Here is a 13,686-nt window from a genome sequence, read left to right on the forward strand (position 1 = left end):
AGAAATGACACTTTGCTACAATGTAAAGTAGTGAGTGTACAGCTTGTATAACAGTGTAAATTTGCTGTCCCCTCAAAATAACTCCTTAATGTCTAAACTACTGGAAACAAAAGTGAGTACACCCCTAAGTGAAAATGTCCAAATTGGGCCCAATTAGCCATTTTCCCCTCCCCGGTGTCATGTGACTCGTTTGTGTTACAAGGTCTCAGGTGTGAATGGGGAGCAGGTGTGTTAAATTTGGTGTTATCGCTCTCACTCTCTCATACTGGTCACTGGAAGTTCAACATGGCACCTCATGGCGAAGAACTCGCTAAGGATCTGAAAAAAAGAATTGTTGCTTTACATAAAGATGGCCTAGGCTATAAGAAGATTGCCAAGACCCTGAAACTGAGCTGCAGCACGGTGGCCAAGACCATACAGCGGTATAACAGGACACCACTCAGAACAGGCCTCGCCATGGTCAACCAAAGAAGTTGAGTGCACGTGCTCAGCGTCATATCCAGAGGTTATCTTTGGGAAATAGACGTATGAGTGCTGCCAGCATTGCTGCAGAGGTTGAAGGGGTGGGGGGTCAGCCTGTCAGTGTTCAGACGATACGCCGCACACTGCATCAAATTGGTCTGCATGGCTGTCGTCCCAGAAGGAAGCCTCTTCTAAAGATGATGCACAAGAAAGCCCGCTAATAGTTTGTTGATGACAAGCAGACTAAGGACATGGATTACTGGAACCATGTCCTGTGGTCTGATGAGACCAAGATAAACTTATTTGGTTCAGATGGTGACAAGCGTGTGTGGCGGCAACCAGGTGAGGAGAACAAATACAAGTGTGTCTTGCCTACAGTCAAGCATGGTGGTGGGAGTGTCATGGTCTGGGGCTGCATGAGTGCTGCCGGCACTGGGGAGCTACAGTTCATTGAGGAAACCATGAAGATACATAATCACACATAGGTTGGACTTGATGGACTTGTGTCTTTTTTCAACCTCGCCTACTATGTAACTATATATGAATGCCAACATGTACTGTAACATACTGAAGCTGAGCATGATCCCCTCCCTTCAGAGACTGGGCCGCAGGGCAGTATTCCAACATGATAATGACCCCAAACACACCTCCAAGATGACCACTGCCTTGCTAAAGAACCTGAGGGTAAAGGTGATGGACTGGCCAAGCATGTCTCCAGACCTAAACCCTATTGATCATCTGTGGGGCATCCTCATATGGAAGGTGGAGGAGCGCAAGATCTCTAACATCCACCAGCTCTGTGATGTCATCATGGAGGAGTGGAAGAGGATTCCAGTGACAACCTGTGAAGCTCTGGTGAACTCCATGCCCAAGAGGATTAAGGCAGTGCTGGAAAATAATGGTGGCCACACAAAATATTGACACTTTGGGCCAAATTTGGACATTTTCACTTAGGGGTGTACTCACTTTTGTTGCCAGCGGTTTAGACATTAATGGCTGTGTGTTGAGTTATTTTGAGGGGACAGCAAATTTACACTGTTATACAAGCTGTACACTCACTACTTTACATTGTAGCAAAGTGTAATTTCTTCAGTGTTGTCACATGAAAAGATAGAAGAAAGTATTTACAGAAATGTGAGGGGTGTACTCACTTTTGTGAGATACTGTATATATGTGGTTTTGTGTAGGTTTGGGTTCCGAAAATAGGGGAACACCCTCAGAGTAGGCACTGTATATGTGGGCTAATTACATTGCAGCCCTCAATCACTACATTGAATTCCTTATTATGTTACTACACATGCTTAATAATTCAAATAAGGTTGGCACGGGGATTCCGGGACATAGCCCTGGACACAGCGTCATCGGGACCAAAGTCCAAGATCCGGGACGGTTGATATCTATGTTCATATTATCATAGAGCCTTATATTATATGTATGTGAATGTGCAGCACAGCAGCTTGGCAGTTAACAGATAATTACTGTTTTTGTGCTTTATATCCCCCCTCCCCTCCCCCCATCCCATAGCAGTATACGCAGCACTGCTACATCTGTGATGATCTGCATACTATATGTGCTCCTGAAACCTCAGCGCTGCACAAGCCAGACCACTTGGAAGTCATCAGTCACAACTCATGGAAAATCCTCTGCAGAAAATGGGAAGGATTATGCAATAAAGAAAAATGTCCTCACACGCACAGAACGCTGGCTAATACCCCTACAGTTCTTGGGATCTGGGTTCAATCCCTATGATGGGTGCCATTTTCATGGAGTAGAGGAATTGGCCCCATAGAAACTTTAAAGAGCAGAGATGTGCTTGCCCCGGGTCCAGCTTAGCACCAGATCTAGTGCTGTGCCGCACTGGGGCTGGCGTTGTGTTGGACAGGGAGGGAAACCATCCGCAGATGTCATGGCAGGTCCCTTTAAAGGGTATATAAACCACACAATAGATGTGTAAATGGGCCACCTGTCCAGGATTCACTCGGACAGTCCAGGTTTTAAATCCTGTGTCCAGGTTTCAGCCCACCTGAAACCCAGACAAATTGAAGGCAGTCCTCCTGACACCCTCTCCCGTCCTGTCAGTTTCCATAGCTTTTAATTATATTGATAGGGGGGACGCTTTAACTGCGGTACAGACTGACCTAGGGGGATAATACTGGGGGACAAACTGACCTCTGGGGATTATACTGGGGGACAGACTGACAGGGGAGGATTATACTGGGGACAGACTACCTGGGGGGATTATACTGGGGGTAGACTGACCTGGGGGGATAATACTGGGGGACAGACTGACCTCTGGGGATTATACTGGGGGACAGACTGACAGGGGAGGATTATACTGGGGGGCAGACTGACCTGGGGGGATTATACTGGAGTACAGACTGACCAGTTGGGGGGATTATACTGGGGGACAGACTGATCTGGAGTGATTATACTGGGGGGCAGCCTGACCTTGAGGAATTATACTGGGGGGATTATACTGGATGACAGACTGACCTGGGGGGATTATACTGGGGGACAGACTGACCTTGGGGGATTATACTGGGGGACAGACTGACCTAGGAGGATTATACTAGGGACAGACTGACCTGGGGGGATTATACTGGGGACAGACTGACCTGGGGGGATAATATTGGGGGACAGACTGACCTCTGGGGATTATACTGGGGGACAGACTGACCTGGGGGGATTATACTGGGGACAGACTGACCTGGGGGGATAATATTGGGGGACAGACTGACCTTGGGGGATTATACTGGGGGACAGACTGACCTGGGAGGATTATACTAGGGACAGACTGACCTGGGGGGATTATACTGGGGACAGACTGACCTGGGGGGATAATATTGGGGGACAGACTGACCTCTGGGGATTATACTGGGGGACAGACTGACAGGGGAGGATTATACTGGGGGACAGATTGACCTGGGGGTATGTACTGGGGACAAACTGCCCAGGGAGAGATTATACTGGAGTACAGACTGACCAGGGGGATTATACTGGAGGAGAGACTGACCTAGGGAAATTATACTGGGGGACAGACTGACGTGGGAGGATTATACTGGTGGCAGACTGACCTGGGGGATGTACTGGGGACAAACTGACCAGGGAGGGATTATACTTGAGTACAGACTGAACTGGGGGGAGGGATTATACTTGGGGACAGATTGACCTGGGGGGATTATACTGGAGGACTGACTGACCTCGGGGATATACTGGGGACATACTGACCAGGGAGGGATTATACTGGAGTACAGACTAACCTGGGGAGAATTATACTGGGGGACAGACTGACATGTGAGGATTATGCTGGGGGACAGATTGACCTGGGGGTATGTACTGGGGACAAACTGACCAGGGAGAGATTATACTGGAGTTCAGACTGACTTGGGGGGATTATACTGGGGGACAGACTGACCTGGGGGTATTATACTGGAGTACAGACTGACTTGGGGGGATTATACTGGGAGACAGACTGACCTGGGGGAAGTACTGGGGACAGACTGACCAGGGAGGGATTATACTGGAGTACAGACTGACCTGGGGGGATTGCACTGGGAGACAGACTGACCTTATATGATTTAACTACACTCCTTAAGCTTCTCCCATTATTAACATCATTTGGCCACACCCACTGTTCATCACGAGACGTTACATGGTCCGCAATGCTACTCAAAGGTGTCCTAGATCGTTTACAATCCTATAATGCATACTGCAACAAAAAAAATTGCAGTGCGCCGCTAAAGTGTTAGGGTTTGGCTTGATGAAAAAGTGCCAACCCTAGCCTAGGCTCCTAACAATGATCTCCTCTTATTTGCTCCCTTACACACAGAGTTCACACTGACACAGGTGTGACCAAGCACACGTTTTTCCGTGCATCATGACTTGACAAAGAGGCTGGGTGGCCTTGAAACGCGTAGCTGTGCCATCTCATGCCTCCCGGTGTGTGACATCACTCAATGCTGTTTCCCACGCTGTCAAAGACTCTATACATCCCTGGCAGACCTGGCGGGCGGCAGTATTTTCTTCCTGGTCTAAACTACTATTGCATTGCCTGGGATGAAAGCTGCCTCTTATCTATAGATATGTGAGTTGTCATTTGTCTTTTTATTAATACATTTATTTTATTGCTACACTTAGAGTGTGCCCTCTGGTGTTCTCTTTTCTAATTGTTGGTCCAGAGATTTTCTTCAGTCCCTATGAGGAGCTGCCACAAGTGTATTGGATCCAAAATGGAGTTAACCCTTGGTGTACTGAACAAGTCTTGAACAGATTGCCTTTGCATTCATTTAGTCTGTAATTGTGAAATACACATTACACTTTTCCTGCGCCATTTTTTTTTTTTTTAGTTATTTGGTACAAGGGCCTGCTTTATTGCATACAAATTTAATGGATAGTTTAGGTAGGTCCTCATATCACATGGTTTTGATGAGATTGTACAAAGATAGAACACATTGTACAATACATAATGAGCTTTATGCATGCATACAAATTGGCCGCATGAGACAGTGATTGGATAAAGCAGAGGTCCCAACCCCCGGGACAAGGACTGGTACCAGTCTGTGCCTTGTTAGGAACTGGGCCTCACAGCAGACTTGATCTGTATTAGTGAAGTCACATGGGCATACCTCCCAATCTTTTGAACTTGAGAATGAGGGACATTTCAGGGAGATGGTGACCTATGTAGGTGTGGCCAAACGTGATAGCGGGAGGGGCTTAAGGGCAGGGGATAAACAAAACCCAGGCTTCCTTGTACCTATAACATTTGGTTTGCTTGTTGTGCCACACACATACTATGGTACATGGAAGGCAGGAAGAAAGGATCACTATGGCATATGGAAGGCAGGAAGGATCACTATGGCACATGGAAGGCAGGAAGGATCATTATGGCACATGGAAGGCAGGAAGGATCACTATAGCACATGGAAGGCAGGTAGGATCACTATGGCACATGGAAGGCAGGAGGGAAGGATCATTATGGCACATGGAAGAAAAGAAGGAGGGATCACTATGGTACATGGAAGGCAGGAAGGAAAGATCACTATGGTACATTGAAGGCAGAAAGGATCACTATGGCACATGGAAGGCAGGAAGGATCACTATGGCACATGGAAGGCAGGAAGGATCACTATGGCACATGGAAGGCAGGAAGGATTACTATGGAACATGGAAGGCAAGAAGGAAGGATCATTATGGCATATGAAAGAAAAGAAGGAGGGATCACTATGGTACATTGAAGGCAGGAAGGATCACTATGACACATGAAAGGCAGGAAGGATCGCTATGGCACATGGAAGGCAGGAAGGATCACCATGCATATGGAAAGCTGGAAGGATCACTATGGCACATGGAAGGCAGGAAGGAAGGATCATTATGGCATATGGAAGAAAAGAAGGCAGGATCACTATAGTACATGGTAGGCAGGAATGAATGATCACTATGGTACATTGAAGGCAGGAAGGATCACTATGATACATGGAAAGCAGGAAGGATTACTATGGCACATGGAAGGCAGAAAGGATCACTATGGCACATGGAAGGCAGGAAGGAAGGATCATTATGGCACATGGAAGGCCGGAAGGATCGCTATGGCACATGGAAGACAGGAAGGATCACTCTGGCACATGGAAGGCAGGAAGGATCACTATGGCACATGGAAGGCAGGAAGGAAGGATCATTATGGCACATGTAAGGCCGGAAGGATTGCTATGGCACATGGAAGACAGGAAGGATTGTGCTTTATATCCCCCCTCCCCTCCCCCCATCCCATAGCAGTATACGCAGCACTGCTACATCTGTGATGATCTGCATACTATATGTGCTCCTGAAACCTCAGTGCTGCACAAGCCAGACCACTTGGAAGTCATCAGTCACAACTCATGGAAAATCCTCCGCAAAAATGGGAAGGATTATGCAATAAAGAAAAATGTCCTCACACGCACAGAACGCTGGCTAATACCCCTAGTTCCGGGGATCTGGGTTCAATCCCTATGATGGGTGCCATTTTCATGGAGTAGAGGGATTGGCCCCACAGAAACTTTAAAGAGCAGTGATGTGCTTGCCCCGGGCCCAGCTTAGCACCAGATCTAGTGCTGTGCCGCACTGGGGCTGGCGTTGTGTTGGACAGGGAGGGAAACCATCCGCAGTCTTCATGGCAGGTCCCTTTAAAGGGTATATAAACCACACAATAGATGTGTAAATGGGCCACCTGTCGAGGATTCACTTGGACAGCCCAGGTTTTAAATCCTGTGTCCAGGTTTCAGCCCACCTGAAACCCAGACAAATTGGAGGCAGCCCCGCAGCACCAGTCCTCCTGACCCCCTCTCCCGTCCTGTCAGTTTCCAGAGCTTTTAATTATATTGATAGGTGGGACGCTTTAACTGGGGTACAGACTGACCTGGGGGGATAATACTGGGGGACAGACTGACCTCTGGGGATTATACTGGGGGACAGACTGACAGGGGAGGATTATACTGGGGGGCAGACTGACCTGGGGGGATGTACTGGGGACAAACTGACCAGGGAGGGATTATACTGGAGTACAGACTGACCAGTTGGGGGGATTATACTGGGGGACAGACTGATCTGGGGTGATTATACTGGGGGACAGCCTGACCTTGAGGAATTATACTGGGGGGATTATACTGGATGACAGACTGACCTGGGGGGATTATACTGGGGGACAGACTGACCTGGAGGGATTATACTGGATGACAGACTGACCTGGGGGGATTATACTGGGGGACAGACTGACCTGGGGTGATTATACTGGGGGACAGACTGACCTGGGGGGGATTATACTGGGGGACAGACTGACCTGGGGAGATTATACTTGGGGACAGACTGACCTGGGAGGATTATACTAGGGACAAACTGACCTGGGGGGATTATACTGGGGGACAGACTGACCTGGGGGGATTATACTGGGGGAGAGACTGACCTGGGGGATGTACTGGGGACAAACTGACCAGGGAGGGGTTATACTGGAGTACAGACTGACCTGGGGGGAGGGATTATACTTGGGGACAGACTGACCTGGGGGGGATTATACTGGGGACAGACTGACCTGGGGGATTATACTGGGGGAGAGACTGACCTGGGGGGATTATACTGGGGGAGAGACTGATGTAGGAGGATTATACTGGTGGCAGACTGACCCGGGGGATGTACTGGAGTACAGACTGACCAGAGGGGAGGGATTATACTTGGGGACAGACTGACCTGGGGGGATTATACTGGGGGACTGACTGACCTCAGGGATATACTGGGGACATACTGACCAGGGAGGGATTATACTGGAGTACAGACTGACCTGGGGGGATTATGCTGGGGGACAGATTGACCTGGGGGTATGTACTGGGGACAAACTGACCAGGGAGAGATTATACTGGAGTACAGACTGACTTGGGGGGATTATACTTGGGGACAGACTGACCTGGGGGACCTGTAATACCTGTAATACACATTACACTTTTCCTGCGCCATTTTTTTTTTTTTTAGTTATTTGGTACAATGACCTGCTTTATTGGATACAAATTTAATGGATAGTTTAGGTAGGTCCTCATATCACATGGTTTTGATGAGATTGTACAAAGATAGAACACATTGTACAATATATAATGAGCTTTATGTATGCATACAAATTGGCTGCATGAGACAGTGATTGGATAAAGCAGAGGTCCCAACCCCCGGGACAAGGACTGGTACCAGTCTGTGCCTTGTTAGGAACTGGGCCTCACAGCAGACTTGATCTGTATTAGTGAAGTCACATGGGCATACCTCCCAATCTTTTGAACTTGAGAATGAGGGACATTTCAGGGAGATGGTGACCTAAGTAGGTGTGGCCAAACATGATAGCGGGAGGGGCTTAAGGGCAGGGAATAAACAAAACCCAGGCTTCCTTGTACCTATAACATTTGGTTTGCTTGTTGTGCCACACACATACTATGGTACATGGAAGGCAGGAAGAAAGGATCACTATGGCATATGGAAGGCAGGAAGGATCACTATGGCACATGGAAGGCAGGAAGGATCATTATGGCACATGGAAGGCAGGAACAATCACTATAGCACATGGAAGGCAGGTAGGATCACTATGGCACATGGAAGGCAGGAGGGAAGGATCATTATGGCACATGGAAGAAAAGAAGGCGGGATCACTATAGTACATGGTAGGCAGGAATGATCACTATGGTACATTGAAGGCAGGAAGGATCACTATGATACATGGAAGGAAGGAAGGATTACTATGGCACATGGAAGGCAGAAAGGGTCACTATGGCACATGGAAGGCAGGAAGGAAGGATCATTATGGTACATGGAAGGCCGGAAGGATCGCTATGGCACATGGAAGACAGGAAGGATCACTCTGGCACATGGAAGGCAGGAAGGATCACTATGGCACATGGAAGGAAGGAAGGAAGGAAGGAAGGATCATTATGGCACATGTAAGGCCGGAAAGATCGCTATGGCACATGGAAGACAGGAAGGATCACTCTGGCACATGGAAGGCAGGAAGGAAGGATCACTATGGCACATGGAAGGCAGAAAGGAAGGATCACTATGGGACATGGAAGGCAGGAAGGGTCACTATGGCACATGGAAGGCAGGAAGGAAGGATCACTATGGCACATGGAAGGCAGGAAGGATCACTATGGCACATGGAAGGCAGGAAGGATCACTATGGCACATGGAAGGCAGGAAGGAAGGATCACTATGGCACATGGAAGGCAGGAAGGAAGGATCACTATGGCACATGGAAGGCAGGAAGGATTACTATCGAACATGGAAGTCAAGAAGGAAGGGTCATTATAGCACATGGAAGGCAGGAAGGAGTTCACTCACCCAAGGCTGGCTGTTCTCCAGAGGCTCAGGCAGTGACATTGTGTGCACTACTTCACAATGTCTGCCCACACAACCCCTTCACAGGCACAGGCTGGGCTTTGTGCGCAGACACAGGGGGACATGAGGGGGTGGAGCAGATCTGCCTCCCCTCCTCTTCAATTCTGTAGACCAGGCGGGCAATTTGGCAGGTGGGTGAGAGGGCGGGGGGAAGTGGAGAAGCTGTTCTGGCTGGGCACTGAACTAGTCTCAACTGCAGCGTGGCGTACACTGACCGGTGGAGTCAAGTGCCGGAACTTGTTTGCATAGCTGTTTGTCCTTTTAAACAGTATGTAAATTAATTCAATTAATCAGATTCTGTCTAAATTGGCCCTAGCATATGTATGAATGTGTGTTAGGAACCTTAGGTTTTAAGCTCCTTGAGGGCAGGGACTGATGTGAATGTACAATGTATATGTAAAGGGCTGTGTGAATTGACGGCGCTATATAAGTACCTGAAATAAAATAATAAATAATAATAAATAATTCAATGGGACAAAATCGAATGTGCTCAGGATCTATTCTCTCCAGATCTAATGTGTACACGGGGAAAAAAATACCACATTATGGCCACTAGATGGTGCTGAGGAGCACACACGTTTGTTGTTTTCATATGATAGTCAGCGCCATCTAGCGGCCATACCACATTATGAATCAGTATGAATGGAACTTAAAGCGGAGTTCCACCCATTTAAAAGTCAGCAGCTACAAAAAGCTGGATTCCTCTAAAAACAGGGTTCCCCCCCCCCAAAAAAAATGACATTCCAAATGTAGCATGTCAGGGGGTCACCAACACTTAAAGCGGAAGTTCCAAAAAACGGCCCCCTCGAAATCGGGAACAGTTGGGAACTATGCAGAGAGCAGACCTGTGGGAGGGGACAAATCGGACGGGGCTGCCTGCAGCAAACTTCAGGAGGGGTGGAGACAAAAGCCTGTGCGGAGCAGAGCTGTGGGAGGGGACCCAGCAGGCCACACCCACTACAGGCTGCCTGCAGAAAGTTATAGGAGGGGGCGGAGACAAGAGCCTGTACGTTGCCTGTTCAGAGAACAGAGTTGTGGTGGGAGGGAACCCAGCAGGGCACACCCACTACAGGCTGCCTGCAGAAAGGTATAGGAGGGGGTGGAGACAAGAGCCTGTGCGTTGCCTGTTCAGAGAACAGAGTTGTGGTGGGAGGGGACCCAGCAGGGCACACCCACTACTGGCTGCCTGCAGAAAGTTATAGGAGGGGGCGGAGACAAGAGCCTGTGCGTTGCCTGTTCAGAGAACAGGGCTGGGGTGGGAGGGGACCCAGTAGGCTCCACCCACCACAGGCTGCCTGCAGAAAGTTATAGGAGGGGGTGGAGACAAGAGCCTGTACGTTGCCTGTTCAGAGAACAGAGTTGTGGTGGGAGGGAACCCAGCAGGGCACACCCACTACTGGCTGCCTGCAGAAAGGTATAGGAGGGGGCGGAGACAAGAGCCTGTGCGTTGCCTGTTCAGAGAACAGAGTTGTGGTGGGAGGGGACCCAGCAGGGCACACCCACTACTGGCTGCCTGCAGAAAGTTATAGGAGGGGGCGGAGACAAGAGCCTGTGCGTTGCCTGTTTAGAGAATAGAATTGGGGTGGGAGGGGACCCAGCAGGGCACACCCACTACTGGCTGCCTGCAGAAAGTTATAGGAGGGGCGGAGACAAGAACCTGTGCGTTGCCTGTTCAGAGAACAGGGTTGTGGTGGGAGGGGACCCAGCAGGCCACACCCACTACTGGCTGCCTGCAGAAAGCTACAGGAGGGGGCGGAGACAAGACCAGTCACCCCACACAAGGGAAGAGAGCAGCAGTGAGTGGTCTTTATTATTTATTGGTGATGCTGGCCGCCCACAGTCTATTACAATATGATTGGACAATATGATGAAGATCAGTCGGCCTTTCTTTATGACACAACAAAAAAAGCATTGCACACAGAGTAATACCTGCTGGCACTTTAGCAAGCATTTTACAGCGCCACGGTATATGATAGCACTATATAAAGCCTTAGCATTGCACGCAATAGTGACACCTGCTGGCACCTTGCTGTGCACTTTAACAGCGCCACGGTATATGACGGTGCTTTATGAAGCCCTAATAATGAAAAGCTTTGCACACAGAGCAATACCTGCTGGCACTTTATCATGCATTTTACAGCGCCATGGTATATTACAGCGCCACGGTATATGACAGCGCCATATGGAGCATTAAAGGTGAAAAGCACTGCACACTGAGTAACACCCGCTGGGTCCATTCTTGTGCACATTTACAGCGCCATGGCATACGATGGCACTATACAAAGCATTAATAGTAAAAATCAAGGTGCTGTCCTTACCTGGTATTATTGGGGGTTGGCTGAATCGGTTCTTGACCCCAGGAGACCCCCAGACAGAGAGTGAGAGCGAGGAGAAGAGCGAGGAGCATCTTGCTGTGTGAGAGGGATTAGAGTGCGGGAAGTGTACAGGGAGGAGGGGGGTCAATGGCTGGATTTCAATAGAGGAGGAGAGCAAAGTCTGTGTGGGGGAACAAGTGGCCGGAGTCCAGTCCCTGTGCACACGGCAAGGGGGGGGGGTCAGTGTTCAAAGTCTATGACTGGGGGAGGTGGTCAGTGATTGGTATTTGCGTCCAGGCTAGGGGGTCACAGTGTCTTGTCCCAGGGGAGGTATTCAGTATTTAATCCCTTTGCCCAGGCTAGGGGCCACAGTGACTGCTGCTAAAGGGAGGTGGTCAGTATTTAGTCTCTGCGTCCAGGTTAGGGACCACAGCACCTGGTCCTAGAGTAGGTGGTCAGTATTTAGTCTCTGCGTTCTAGGGGACACAGCGCTTGGTTCTAGAGAAGACGGTCAGTATGCAGTCTTTATGTCCAGGCTAGGGACCACAGCACCCGGTCCTAAGGGGAGGTAGTCAGTATGTGGTCTTTGTGTCCAAGCTAGGGGCTACAGCACCAGGTCCTAGAGGAGGTGGTTAGTATGTGGTCTTAGCATCCAGGTTAGGGACCAAAGTTCCTGGTCCTAGGGAAGGCAGTCAGTATTTAGTCTCTGCGTCTAGGCAATGAGCCACAATGCTTTGTCCTGAGGGAGGTGGTCAGTATGAGGTCTTTGTGTCCAGGCTAAGGGCCACAGTGCCTGGTCTTAGGGGAGGTGGTCAGTATGGGGTCTTTGTGTCCAGACTAAGGGACACAATGCCGGTCCTAAGGGAGGTGGTCAATGTTCGGTCTCTACGTCCAAGTTAGGGGCCAAAGTGCCTGCTCGTATGGAGGGTGGACAGGATGTAGTCTTTGTGTCCTGGTTAGGAGACACAGTGGCCGCTTCTAAGGAAGGTGGTCAATGTTTGGTCTCTACGTCTAGGTTAGGATCCAGTTGGGTGGCCAGTTCGCGGTTCTCTTTATCCGTCGCTGAGGGATGCAGATGTGAATGAGTGTGCTGGAATGGTCTATCGGCGTCTGAACCTTCCCATCCAGTGAGTACAGATGAGGGATACAGATGTCAGTGAGTGCTTTGGAGAAGAGTCAGGACTGGTAGTCAGAGGGGGGGAGGAGGAGGAGGAATCTATGAAATAGAATCCAGATGTTGCACACTCAGCAAACACGCAGACCCCCCCCCCCCCTCCCACCCTATCCCCTTCCTTCACATTGTCAGAAAACGTCAGCACACACCGACCCCTTTAAAGTCATGGCACACCTGGCCGCCAAGTGTCCCGGCATGGCCTCATCCCACCTCCATGCCATCCAGATGCTTTGTCACATTCGATTGGAAAAGCCACGTGGAATGGCTGGCCCACCATAATTATTCCTGGCGATGCAAATACTCTGATGTGAAGATTCCCATGGATGTGATATATACATCACCCAGGAACGTGGAGAGTCTTGGGGTCACATTTACAGTGTATCTATTGCCAGGGGCGTAACTACAGATCACGGGGTCCCATAGTGATGTTTTGATGCCCCCCCGGTGAACTCCCTGCTGTCACTAATTAAGTATGTCTAATCCAAGGACAGGTAGCAGGAGAGCTGTCAGCGCAGTCATTAGTAGGGAGCAGAGCTGTGGATAGAAGTTGTGAGGGGAAAGAAAGGGAAAAACTGCACGGAATGAACTTTAAGCGTTCATTTTACAGCCAACCATTCCATCCCCAGGAGCTCCCCAGACTTTTCCATCATCTCAGATCTCAGAGCCTCACTGTAAATCCTAAGTCCTTCCAACCCTTCCATTGCCACAAGCGAGAGCTGAAAGAGGTGGTGTAGTAGTCAGTAAAAAGGAAAAAAAAAAAAAAAACAAGTGTTGTGATAGCAATAACTCTTCTTCTATAGTAATTCTTCTTTTGTTTCATTGCAGGTTAATAATGGA

General features: G+C 49.2%; 1 protein-coding gene across 1 annotated transcript in view; it reads right to left on the bottom strand.

The window, feature by feature from the left end:
• The window catches only part of LOC141133601 (procollagen C-endopeptidase enhancer 2-like), a 38,348-nt gene extending 25,526 nt beyond the window's left edge, over positions 1–12,822 (bottom strand). The window contains exon 1 of the mRNA XM_073623070.1: positions 11,679–12,822. Coding sequence (XP_073479171.1) covers positions 11,679–11,767 — 89 coding nt within the window. The 5' untranslated portion in view covers positions 11,768–12,822. The remainder of the gene's footprint in view (positions 1–11,678) is intronic.
• Positions 12,823–13,686: the final 864 nt, after the last annotated feature.

This window comes from Aquarana catesbeiana, linkage group LG03, assembly GCF_042186555.1.
Source record: "Aquarana catesbeiana isolate 2022-GZ linkage group LG03, ASM4218655v1, whole genome shotgun sequence".
NCBI classification, from domain to species: Eukaryota; Metazoa; Chordata; class Amphibia; order Anura; family Ranidae; genus Aquarana; species Aquarana catesbeiana.